Consider the following 14,115-nt stretch of genomic DNA (forward strand, 5'->3'; position numbering starts at 1 on the left):
ATTTGAGATATGGAAGATTTTATCATTTTTCCATCTTTCGAAAATAGTGTTTAGGTTCATAATAAACAAAAGAACTAAATGAAAAAAAGTGTTTGGTCACACCGGCGGGTATTTGATTGAGCTATTCTGATGCGCGGAGGTTGCATCTTGCTGGCAGAGTGCATAGTATAAGGGAGGTTACCGAAACATATGCATCTTAAATTATGGCTGCAGTTTGTTCCCCTCAATATAATATATATGATAAAAAACTGCTTACTTTAAAAGCACTTTTTTTACTTTTTATTTTACTGATAAAAAAGCACATTCTTATCGCATACCTGGTATGTGAAAAGTACATATTAGTAATTTTTATGCCCCATTTTACCCAATAGTGTAATGTAACCAAAATAAAATACGTTTCTTTCCATTCCTTTTGCTTCTTTCGACAATGACTAGACGCTTATTTAAAGATATATTAATAAAAGCGTCTTCCTGCCTATGATCGAATGTTTACATCTAACATCCTTGGTGGGACGTACCGAATATTGCAAAATGCCGGATTTTAAGCGATATTTACCGAAGAACCGAATGGATTCAATGGCAACGGTGTTTGCATTCTTCGGCATAAATTTGATAGCGTTTTTCGAGTTGCTGTACGTGCTTCCTGATATCGTGGAGACCAGCCCCAACTATCCCGCCTCTGCGAAGTGGGCACACCTCGTCTGCGGCTGGTACATTTACCTGAATGCTTTGAGTTCGTTCTGGAAAGTTATAGCAACTGATCCGAGTATAAGGGGATTGATTCTACCCACAATGACCCGCACAGGTAAGGGGAGCACTTATTGTGAAAATACGGAGCTTAAGCGGGGGATTGAACCCACGACTACCAGAGTGGTAGTCAGACACTCTAACCATGTCGCATAAGAGCTAGCCCAACAGCTAGGCTGTAGGTATTGACCTTAAATCATGATACAGTCAAAAATACATTGGTATTCCTGCAATTAATAGCTTAATTTGCTTAAAAGTTAATTTGTACAGGCCAACCAGGAAGTAAATAGTAGAATCACAAATGATGCAACAAATGTGATGCCCTTCTTAAAAGAAAACAGGCTATGAAAAGGATAAAGTACAAAACAATAATAAATGTCTCATCTTGCGCCCATCATCTGGCATGTTGGATTTTTGACGGTTGTGGAAGTTGCTATAATCAAACTCCCAGCTATTGACCTCTGGGTCACAGGGAGTTGCAACTGATAACTGCTTTTCCAATGGATAGTCACCACCATGAATCCAGGCACTTTAATCTGTAGTATTAGCAACATACACTTTTTTCTGACATTAATAAATTAAACAGAATTTAATATACCACTATAAATGGACAAATTAAAACAACTGACATGATGTGGTGTGCTCACATAATATAAATAATGATAATAATCCAAAGTTTCAAACACATACACGGTTCATTAAAAATTTGAAAGTTTTTGCAATGAAAAATACCTAGTATTCCGAATTAAAAAATACTCTATCATGGCCCTCAATCTGTCAAATATACGGCCGAAATTCGGCCGCAATCTCCCACCTGAAACGTATACTTTTTTCCCCTTTTCTGTGGAAAAATTCCCCCTAAAAATTTCTCCCTTTTTTTTAATAGATAGATGTGTCTGATGATTATTATATCTCAATTCTATTTTTATTTAATCTTCTAAAACATAATTAATTATGAAAAAAGCAATGAATATAGTGCAAACATGTAAAAATGTAATAATTAGAGAGTAAGTAAAAAATCCCCCAAAAAGGGAAACGCTGCGAAAATTCCCCCTGCTATGGGTAGCGATCCGCTTCACCTAAAATAGATTGAGGGCCCTGTCTATCGAGTATCTTTGGAATCCTTTGCGGGTTAGATCTTGTGTCTAATCAACCAAGCGTTATACATCGACTATCTCAGGAACCTCCGTAAGATAGAAAATAGTCAATTCAAAACTTTGACTTTCAGTTTGATTAAGTTTTTGAAACAAATGTTTGTTTTGAGTATTTTACCACAAATGACATGCGCAATTGATGTCGCTTGTTACATGGTTACGATTGAACTTGATATGAGACATAATTTATGACATAAAAAAGCTGTTAACTGGTAGAACTCTGAGCTGGAGAAATGTACTCATAAAAGCTCAGAGCATTCAAGAAGAACTATGAAAGGCACCAAATAATTAACTCAACAAGTTCATACAGGGAAATATCTACATGCGCGTCCCGCATCTATGACGCACAAATATCGAAAAAGATGCATAGTTTTGAAATATGTGCGTCCACTCGGACGCATTGCTGAAACAAATCCGTTAACGCATACGTGAATCACAATAGAGTGTGTTGTGATATTTGAGTCCCCGCATGAAAACCTGCTTTAACTTTTTGTAACTTGGTCATAAATAATACAGAAATAATGCCTCCGAAATAAGGTGTTGAAGCTTAATCCAAAACAAACAACTCAAAACCTTAATAACGGTAGGTCAACGGCTCGCAATTCGGACGTTAACAATAATATTATCAAGCTCACAATTTGAATGTTAACAATAATATTATCATCAATTTGAATCATGTTGAAATGTTGTAACAGGTTACATTCATGTAACAGATAATGTTATAGCCTATGTGAAGGCAAACAAGATAGTGATAACCCTGAATTTGCTTTTTTGGTTTCAACATGTTTTTGAGATTATTAAAAGTTTAATGCAAAATATAGTATTTGAGCTAGTGTGATTTAGACTCATTTTTTTCACTACTTGGTATCTTTCAAAGTTTGGGACCCATTCTTTTTTAAGGTGGACTCATTAATTTTGGCCTGGGACTCATAGGTCTAAAATCTGCGAGTTCAGGGACCCATAGATAGTAAATTCTAGATTATTCCCTGGTTCATATTTAGATATTTGTCATCCTTTTGTCTGGGTGCATTTTTAGAGGAAACCTTAATTATTGTATTTGCTTGTGATAACATTTTGTTGTTCTTTTAACTGGGAATCATGTTGACCAACATAGCACCTGATTATTTTGTTGTTGTTCACCCATGGAATAAGATCATCTGATATTTTTGTTGTTGTGTTCCACGATTTTATTAGCAGGTGAAAACATTGTTGGGACCCACTGTCTTTGTTGCATTTCTGTGTGCACAATTTTCCTCAGTCTAATGAGACTTTAAAGCTCCAATCACTCCCATTCCATGTTAATGCTTTTTTTCCTTTCAGGTTGGCGGTACTGCCCATACTGTGAGTGCAATGCGCCGCCTCGCTCCTACCATTGCTATGTGTGCAAACTGTGTGTGCTACGCAGGGACCACCACTGTGTCTTTACCGGCAACTGTATTGGGCACCGCAACCATCGCTACTACATGTCACTGATGATATTCTGCTGGGTTGCTGCACTATATGCATGCATTCTCAACTTCTCCATTGTTCTAAGAGTATTTGCTGAGACCGGACCTTTGGCCATCTTTAAAATCCTCTTGCCATTTTTAGTTTGGGTGCTGAGATATATATCATACGGTGAAATGCTCCTATCTGCAATGCTTTTGTTCTGTATGGCCACACTAATGATGGTGTCAGCATTACTCTTTTATCATGTAAGGAACATGTTTTGTGGACAGATTACTACAGAACGAACACATCAAGTCTTCAAATATGATCTTGGCTGGGAGAGAAATGTGAAGGCAGTGTTCGGGAAAAATTGGAAGTTTGCTTGGTTGTGCACATGGATTCCATCATCATTACCAGGTGATGGTTGTGAATTTCCAGTACATAGTGAATATGAAAATCCCAAAGATGTATAGTTAATGCAATTATTAGCTTTTCAGATTTTTATGCTCCCCGAAATAAAATTTCGGCGGAGCATACAGTTGCCAGTTTGTCCTTCCTTCCTTACTTCCTTACTTCCGTCACACTTTTGTTACAGTTTCTCATAGCACCTTCAATACTTAACCGATCTCTCTCATATTTGGCATGTAGGTACCTTGCATGGACCTCTACCTTTTGATGAGGTTTGAGGTCACTAAGTTCAAGGTCACTGAGGCTAACAATAGAATTCCTTCTATCACACTTTTGCTACCGTTTCTCATAGCGCCTTCAATACTTTACGGATCGCTTTCATAATTGGCATGTAGGTACCTTGCATGGACCTCTACCTTTTGATGAGGTTTGAGGACACTGGGGTCAAGGTCACCGAGGCTAATAATAGACTTCCTTCCGTCACACTTTTGCTACCATTTCTCATAGCGCCTTCAATACTTTACCAATCGCTTTCATATTTGGCATGTAGGTACCTTGCATGGACCTCTACCTTTTAATGAGGTTTGAGGTCACTGGGTCAAGGTCACCAAGGCTAATAATAGATTTTTTAGGTGTTTATTAACACATACATTGACAAAGCGCGTCATCGGGGAGCATCCAACAGTTTCACTGATATTCTTGTTTATTTTTATACTTAGATTTGTGTGCCATAAAAACATCAGATTCATTACAATTTTATTATTTCTTACATTAAACACGCTCAAGAAAAAGTTTACAGAATTGTGTAATTATCACAAAAATCTATTTATAAAAAATCCAAGCTACATAGTAGATAATTATGTTAGATAATTAAAACAAATTTTTGGTATTATATTTTGTCAATGTAAATTATTTTTATTCAAATATACGCATGCATTTCTATATTGAGATGAAATATATAGCTTTTAATATGTTAATTTGAACTGTATAGAAACTTGTTAAAAAATGAAACTAACTTATGAAATTTCAACAAGGCTTTTTTGGCCAAAATTGAAGAAGACATAATAGCTTTTCCATTTATTGAAAAGGTTGCATGTAAAATTTTAAATTTTAGAAGCTCAGTGCTTAAAATAGTTTTTCTTGATTGGTTTAATTAAAAGTGTTGTTCAGGGTAATTTATTATCCAAGATGTTGATTTGTCAGCACTTGTTAGGGAAGGAAATTTTGATCATGCAGCTCTTTGCTTTTGGACTGTCACATGACAAACTTCAGATATTGTTTTAGTCAATTTTTAGCTCACCTGATTACTCAGGTGAGCTTTTGTGACTGGTATTTGTCCGTCGTCTGTCTGTCCGTCCATCCATCTATTAACATTTGTTCGTAAACACTCTAGAGGCCACATTTATTGTCCGATCTTCATGAAACTTAGTCAGAAGCTTCGTCCCAACGAAATCTCGGTCGAGTTCGAAACTGGGTTGTACCGGATACAAAAACTAGGTCACTAGGTCAAAAAAAAGAAAAAAATTGTAAACACTGTAGAAGTCACATTTCATGCCTAATCTTCATGAAACTTGGTCAGAAGATTTGTCCCAATGATCATGGGTCATGCTGGGTCAAAAAAAAGAAAAAGCTTGTTAACACTGTTGAAGTCACATTTAAAGCCCAATCTTCATGTAACTTTGTCTAAATGTCTGTCTTAATGATATGTTGGTTGAGTTCAAAAGTGGTTCCGGTCTGTTGAAAAACATGGCCGCCAGTGGGCGGGGCAGTTTTCCTTATATGGCTATAAAGAAACCTTGTAAACGCTCTAGAAGTCACAATTTTTGCCCAATCATCATGAAAGTTAATCAAAACATTGGTTTGATTGATATGTCGGACGAGGTTGAAAATGGTCCAGATCATGGAAAAAACATTGTGGCCAGTGGGCGGGGCATTTTTCTCTATATGTATACAGTGAAAACATGTGAACACTCTAGAATTCACATTTTTTTGCCAAATTTTTATGAAATTTGGTCTGAACATTTGTTTCCTTGACACATGAGTTGAGTTGGAAAATGTGTTCGTAAACACCCTAGAGGCCACATTTATTGTCCGATCTTCATGAAACTTGGTCAGAAGATTTGTCCCAATGATCATGGGTCATGCTGGGTCAAAAAAAAGAAAAAGCTTGTAAACACTGTAGAAGTCACATTTAAAGCCCAATCTTCATGTAACTTTGTCTAAATGTCTGTCTTAATGATACGTTGGTTGAGTTCAAAAATGGTTCTGGTCTGTTGAAAAACATGGCTGCCAGTGGGCGGGGCAGTTTTCCTTATATGGCTATAAAGAAACCTTGTAAACGCTTTAGAAGTCACAATTTTGGCCCAATCATCATGAAAGTTAATTAAAACATTGGTTTGATTGATATGATGGACGAGGTTGAAAATGGTCCAGATTATGGAAAAAACATTGTGGCCAGTGGGCGGGGCATTTTTCTCTATATGTATACAGTGAAAACATGTGAACACTCTAGAATTCACATTTTTTTGCCAAATTTTTATGAAATTTGGTCAGAACATTTGTTTCCTTGACACATGAGTTGAGTTGGAAAATTGTTCAGGTCAGTTGAATAACATGGCTGCCGGGGGGGGGGGGGTGGGGGGGGCGGCAGTTTTCTTATATTTATATAGTAAAAAAAAGCTTGTGAACACTATATGGAAGACACATATTTTGCCTAATCATCGTGAAACTTAGTCAATACATTGGTTTTATTGATTTCTTGGACAAGTTGGAAAATGACTCAGATCAGTGAAACACACTTTTTAGCTCACCTGATTGCTCAGGTGAGGTTTTAGGATTGGTCTTTGTCTGCTGTCTGTCCGTCCACATTTCGTTTGTAAGTACTCTAGTATTCACATTCCTCAAGCATTCTTTATCAAAGTTGCTGAAAGATCTCAGTCAAGTTTGATGATAGGTCACCATTTCAAATCTTACAAAAACAAAAACACTCCCTACGCCAGAGTTTTGGTTCAATAATGATGAAACTTGATCAGGATGTTTGTCTGGTCAATATCTAGGTCAAGTGTGACATAAGGTAAAGATTGAATGAACCGACTCTTCTCAGGTGAGCGAACTAGGGCCATCTTGGCCCTCTTGTTGACTTTTAACATTGCATTCTTCCAACCTGGTTTTCAATTCTGTTTACATGTGTATATATAACGTTTTTTTACACCATGTTACTCATATCTGGGCTTTGTGAATGTTTTTTTGTGGATGTGATAATGTGAATGTTTGCTCTTTAATATGTACTAGCCATGCAAGACAATATGAATTTATTTTGTTGAAGTATTTATAAAACACTATTTGTTACATGTGCAAATGAGCACTAAAATAGTTGCTTCTGTATCAAATGTTAAAATTGTATTCAAAAACATTTTCTGTATGTCAGATTGTTGTTATTTCAGTTTTGTATAATACTGTATTACTTTTAAACACTTAAATTTTCTGTAAGTATTTGAGAAAGTATTTGTAGTTAATTTCATTTCTGTAAATGATTTTCAGTTAAAACTTGGTTACTGTTTTGTAATAAATTTAAGTTCGCCATGGCGTAATGGATATGGTGTCCGCCTAGCGCTGGGGAGGTCAGGGGTTCGATCCCGACTTGGGGAGCGTTCTCTAGATCTTCCCCAAAGACACCAAGTACTGGTTATAGGCCCAGTGTTTCTATAAGCATGAGGCTTTCGATGCAATTGAGCTAAAATAAATAGGTTTAAACTAAACTAATGTATTTTTGTGAGCTCTAGATTTCATTCATTAGCCTAAGGTTTGAATTACCAGTTTAAATCAACATAATTTGTTGTATTTTCTTCTTGTATTTTATTGTGAATATAAGTAAAACTAGAAATATTGTCATTGCTGAAATATTTTGGCAATTATGAAGTTTTTCATTTATTCTTGCAGGAATTCCTTTTGAGTCTTGACATCTCCTCATTTCAGATTTCTATTTAAAACTTTGCTCAATGTTCCCATTTGTCATAGTATTGTTCATGACATTTATGAGCTATTTTGAAATATTAGTTTTTGAAATAAGTTGTTGATTTAACAGCTTACACATGTTCAATTGATGTGGAATATTGTTACATATCCACATATCTTTGTGATGTAGATATTTCCCTTCTAAGTACATGTATATCTGTGATAACTCTCTGTGCTCCAGCTTTGTCATCGATAACAGAGAAATTCAGGTTCTAAACCTGATGCGTTTTAAATTTTGAATAGGTAATTCTCATTTCTTTTATTGTGTTTAAAGTGTGTATGCATTGTGAAATAATGTGTTTTCACTGTGTGTTTTTTAATGTTGTTTTGGAGGTGTTATTAATCCAAAATGTAACTTACTTTATTTTCCTTGTATGTTTGTTTAATTGCCAGGAATAAATATATGAGTTATATGTCCCTGAAAAGATTGAATTTGATGTCATAAAACTAATTGTGTATAGGCTTCTTGCTTTATGTATGTTGCATTATGCTTTCAACAAATCATGCTAACACCTATGTTGATTTTTTGTGTTTTGTTAATTATATTTGTTTAATATTGAGACCAATATAGGTGTGTTTAGGTTTGGTGTAAATGTAAGGTATTAATTGTTGCAATGCTGTGTTCAATGTTTATAATTTGTGAGGCTGTTCATTTTAACTGATTTTCATTCAGCTGATATTGTAGGCTTTTAGCAGAATAAAATCTTTTAACCCTTTGAGCGCTGGAGCCGGATTTTGAAGGCCTTTGCAAACAGTTTGGATCCTGATGAGACGCCACAGAACGTGGCGTCTCATCAGGATCCAAACTGTTTGCTATTTTGATAGTATTATTGGGAAAAAAATCGAAGAAAACGCTAATTTTAGAAATTCAGCAGACGACATTTTAGCAGACGACAAATTTCCCAGCATGCAAAGAGCTAATGAGCCGTGCTCTGTAAAAAAAGGGGGTTTAATGCATGTGCGAAAAGTGTCATTCCAGACTAGCCTGTGCAGTCCGCACGGGCTAATCAGGGACGACACTTTCCGCGTTTATAATATTTTATGTTTAAAGAAAGTCTGTTTTTAGCAAAAATCCAGTCGGATAGTGTCGTCCCTGATTAGCCTATGCGGACTGCACAGGCTACTCTGGGACGACACTTGACGCACATGCATTAAGCCCTCTTTTCACAGAGCACGGCTTAATGTTATTTTTGCTTTGCTGAATGGTTTCAGTGAACAAAGATGTCCTGCTTTGTGTTTAACTATTTTAAGCAAACACCAAGGTATCATATATTTCATCATCATCGAAAAACTCCTACAAACATACCGGTACAACACACATTTTTAGGGATTGCACATTATATTGAATGATATATTTACCTAAACATTCCACTTCAGTCCCGATGGTGCATGAAATGTGAACAGATAACATACATTTATTGATTCCCACTGTAACTTGATGCACATTTTAACAAAAGGAACAATCTTTTCATTATATTGAATCACTTTGCTTGAACTTGGTAAAAACAGCATTATGCTTTTGTATTTGTTTTGCTTATGTAATTTGCTGATTTGAAAATAAAACTAAAATTTATTGGCTTAGTTAATTTTTAAGTATTTTCCTTATTACCCTACGTATCAAAATACAAGTAAACTAGTTCAAAGATGCGCGTCTCTGGTTAGCGCTTTGGTTGATACACGCTTTTTTCACGTAGGCAACCTGGTTCGAACGGCGTTCGCGGCGCATGTGAGTTTTGGTGGAATATCGATTTTAATTCACGAGTGATCATAGAAAATGATACATATTTATTATATGATCGCGAGTATATTAAAATCGATATTTTACCAAATCCAACACATTTTCTTGTTTATTTTATGTTAACGTATGATTATTTTTGAATTTTTGCCATACCGTATTATATAATTATCCGTTGGGTGCCCGAAATGTTACTTCATGTATGGAAGTATGTTCAAGGGAAGCTTATCCGTATATTTAAAAAATATTTAATGCAGTAACATTGTGGGGGGGGGGGGGAGGTCACAATGAGAACCAAAGAACTATACAAATAGTTCCGGTCAAACGATGAAAATTATCGATAATTTTCAGTTATTTTTCACTGATTGAAACAGTGAAATATCATTTTAAATTCACTGATATTTCGCTATGAACCATCGGAAAGTATCAAATTAATGCCGGACAAACAATAAGCATAACATTCACAAAACTTTACAAATACTGAAGAAACAATTATGACTCGTGATCTGGTGCACGGACTAAATCTGTCACATTTGGGTATTTGAACCGGCGTAAAAGACACTACAAATGACAACAAGGGAGGGGGAAAGAAGGCAGCGGATCGAAATGACATCATACGTGGAGGACATTGCTGGCTAGTGTAGAGTACAAGGGCTTCAACTGTTCCTTAACAACTATACGGGCGATGGTACTTTGATGGAATGATTACCCAAAGCTCATGTTTTTTAGCAGGGCCTATCTACAAAGTATTTATTATGGGATGAATTTAAATAAAAATTCTTGTTTTATGATAAAGGGAAAACCTAGGGACCGGTACATTTGAATAAGTGATGAGAAAGTATGAGGTATATAATCATAAATCCTGTCAATTGATTAATGTGGAAAAGGGTGTACAAATAAATTAATACAATCGTGTATGCTAAAAGGCATTAACTTCGTTAAGGAACATTCTCGATAGACGTAAATTGACATCGACGTGTATATACTCGCCAGTGACATCAATGAACACTGTTCCAGATCACGTCAACCATGACGTAAATTGACATCGACGTGTATATACTCGCCAGTGACATCAATGAACACTGTTCCAGATCACGTCAACCATATTGACATCGACGTGTATATACTCGCCAGTGACATCAATGAACACTGTTCCAGATCACGTCAACCATAGTTAAGTATGCTGTTGATATACAGGTAGTTTGTATGCAATTGGGTCGAATAATACAAATACTAGTCAACACCTTGGCCTTATTTTGTTAAAGGAACTTGTTCACAGATTTTCGTTTAAAAAAATCAAATAAAAATAACTTACCAACAAAACTGCATTATTTGGAAAAGTTATGCTTCAATGATAAAAATGGAACAAATCTTGATGTGCCCGACTTATGGATCAAACCAGGGACCTCTAGAAGCAAAAGCTCACTTGCTTCCACTACACCACACAGGCTTATCTGCCTATAATGTACTTAAAACCCAATCTGGATAATACTCTATTTGTTGGGAAATTATCGATGAAAAGAATGACAAAGGCTATATAATTTATACCATTTCGTTTGATAAGTATCAATAAACGAACATTTATTTTTATATATACATTTTTTCTCAGTCAGGAGTGGTTATTTGCTGAATGTAATGCGTACATTCGTTTCTGAAATCGACATCTTTTTATTTGTAATGTTGCCAAACTGTGAAAAAGTGCATCTTAGGGCAAATTAAATGCAAACTGTACATTATATACTGTCGAAGCGGAAGAATTGTCTAATGCACTGCCTTGCGACAGCTCTTGTTCTGAGATCATGGTGAATTATTGTGCTCAACATTTTTCTTTCGTCTTGCATCGTGTTGCAACAACTTTTAGCTCGTTATCTCCTTAGAGGCCATATTTTCAGAGGGGGTAATCACGTGGCAAACAAGATGGCGACGTCCATGCCGAGAGAGGTTTTTTTCGCCTGTTTGTACCCTTTATTACTTATATTTTTTTTAATGCCGCCCACTTTCAAGCCATATCAGCAGAAGTGTTAGTTTTCACTATGTATTTGTTAAATGCTAAGTATCTATTAAATAAAGCAGAATGATAATTGCATCGACGGTACTGCAGTTTGATTTGAAACCAAAACTGATCATCTGCTGAATGTCAGGGGTTTCTTACAAAGATTTTAAGCGTTCGTTTACCACACCTGTAAATTATTTCGCAAAAAGGTTTAACAACGTGATTCTCTATAGTTATTAGGGTCGGAAACTAGGAACTATCGCCCCGTTTATATAATAGAATAATGACTCGCACGCACGCACGCGCGCACGCACGGGCATAAACACACACGCACGCAAGCTTATACATTTTACCCATACAAGCATGTAATTAGATTCATAAGGAATAGACTGTGTAGTTTATCATGCCAATATGATGTTATATACCTGCTTTATCATTATTTATGTCTCAACTACTCATTTTTTCATTCATATATGTATAATAATATGTATTTGTTATCGCGATTAGCTGTAATATGCTTAAGTGAATAAAATATTGTCCCGTTCTGTTATGTTCTGATAAAGTCCTCACCTTAAAATAAACATTTATTTCAATTCTGAATTTCTCAGGACTTGCGTCATGCACTGACTCAACGCTGCGTTTATGCAATACTATTTGAGCAAATTTAATTAATGTCTCAAGTTTTTAAGTAAAACTCAAACATGGTCGCTTTTGTTAAATATATTCAAGGGAACAAAGGCATACGCAGATTGAACACTGTTTTGCGGACCACAGCAATGGTTCATCAGGTGAAGAAGTATGGGAGAGATACCATTTCCTCCCCGAGTCTATTTATTTTATTGTTGGATTGCTATTTAATGATTGGAAAGACCGACTTGTCGTTAATTACCGCTGCCCCGTTTGTTGTAAGTTTTGATAGCCCTGACGTTAATTTTTCCGAAGGGCTGTCATCATCTCCTTTTGAAAGCTTTCCACGCGTCTCCCATGTTCAGTGAGCAGAATACTCAGCTGTTTAACAGAGGCACTGTATAAAGAAATGAAATAATTATTTGTTTTCATTGCTCCTGTAAAGGACATAGAGTAAAACTAGAGTCTTACAGCATTGCTGATAATAAAGATGCTTTGATAAAGCATTTGCTGGTTGCCGAGTAAACAAAAGGAGGGAGACAACTTTCGATCTTCTTTTAAGTCCCGTTCTTGAAAGTCATTTTTGTGTACGTTATTTACAAAAAAATGTTACCCGAAGTCACGATCACGACACATCAGCAGAACCAGATGCACTTCGTGAACATGAAAAGGCTTTTACTTGGGTAACATTCAGGTAGATATTAATACATTCCATGCAATGGGTTATATCTAAACTATTTGAAAAATATACTAAACATGATTGTTAATAATACGTTTTTTCAGATGATATCTGACGCACAGTTCAGGACCACTGACGTTGTTGCTAAGTGGCCAGCTCGTGTTCATGACAGCAGAATATTCAGGTAGACTAGCATCTGTACCGCTTTTGAACAAGGTTATTATAATTTGTTATTTAATAGACACTAATTATTGCAAGCATTAGCTTAATTTAACTCAAACGTCTTACAAACACCATGTTTTTTCAGGTAATTTAGATGGGCAACTGTTGGGAGATTCCATTTATGGCTGTCGCACATTTCTATTGGTACCTTACCTGAGTCCAAAACACCATCATATGAACGGTTAAGATTATTGATTGAAAATTAAAACGCTTATTTAATTATAGTGTTTATTTGACGACCAGTATAACATTGTATTAGTTTACAACTATACAACAATTACATGTATGATGTTAATGATTCCTTTAGGTTAATAGGTCGCTAACAAATATGAGTTTTTATAGAGCAGAGCTTTGGCGTTCTAAAGCGACGATGTGCATGTCTGAGTTACGGGATGAGTGTTGACGAGGCAAATGCGTTCCGCATCACCATGGCGAAGGCAGTATTATACAACCTCGTTATAATAAGACAAAATGTGTATTGCAGAGAGACACCGCCAACAAACGACCACGCACAAACTGTAGCCAAGGCTATCAACTTTGTTTTAATATGGAAGATGCCGTTGGAATAATACACAACATACTAGGACCAAGGTGCCAAATATGACCCTAGATCGCTCACTTTTGTCATTTGGATTGGGCATCTAGTCTATATGTGCATGATTTGAACATCCTTTACGAGAGGACCAGTATACGATATTACACATCAAACTTACATCCCTCACCGTTTAAGTTTCAGCTAAAAAATAAATTCTTTACAACATTTATCTATATAATAATGTGACAAATTGACGTGGTCAGTTTGGACTCCAGGGTAAACAAACTTTGTGCAGAACATCAATCTCATCAATCTCATGTAACATTTAAAGTTACACTTTCCTTCTTAACTAGAATTTTGCTAAGAAGAGACTTTCTTTTAACGCAAAATATCATAAAAGCGGAAAGTGTCGTCCAAGATTAGCCTGTGCGGACTGCACAAGCTAACCTGGAACGACGCTTTACGCATAAACATTAACCACCCTTACACAAGGCACGGCTCAATTATATTGTTTTATTTTAATAAAAACTAAATAGGAGCATTGTCTTAAATTAATTATTTATATTCAGCACG

At 35.9% G+C, this 14,115-nt stretch overlaps 2 protein-coding genes across 2 annotated transcripts in view; both read left to right on the forward strand.

Annotated features, from left to right (window-relative positions):
* LOC127836866 (angiopoietin-2-like) overlaps positions 1-14,115 on the forward strand; it is a 456,318-nt gene that overhangs the window by 188,353 nt on the left and 253,850 nt on the right. The window lies entirely within an intron of this gene.
* On the forward strand, positions 482-6,370 carry LOC127836876 (probable palmitoyltransferase ZDHHC24). Its single transcript, XM_052363523.1, has 2 exons — positions 482-805; positions 3,222-6,370. Exons 1-2 carry the CDS (start codon positions 532-534, stop codon positions 3,800-3,802), a joined length of 855 nt encoding a protein of 284 aa, XP_052219483.1. The 5' UTR covers positions 482-531; the 3' UTR covers positions 3,803-6,370.

Source organism: Dreissena polymorpha, chromosome 7 (assembly GCF_020536995.1).
Source record: "Dreissena polymorpha isolate Duluth1 chromosome 7, UMN_Dpol_1.0, whole genome shotgun sequence".
In the NCBI taxonomy this organism is placed as follows: domain Eukaryota; kingdom Metazoa; phylum Mollusca; class Bivalvia; order Myida; family Dreissenidae; genus Dreissena; species Dreissena polymorpha.

Coding starts and splice junctions, on each gene's coding strand:
- LOC127836876 (XM_052363523.1), top strand. CDS start 532: ATGCCGGATTTTAAGCGATATTTACCGAAGAACCGAATGGATTCAATG. Junction 806..3,221: donor ACCCACAATGACCCGCACAG/GTAAGGGGAGCA, acceptor TTTTCCTTTCAG/GTTGGCGGTACTGCCCATAC.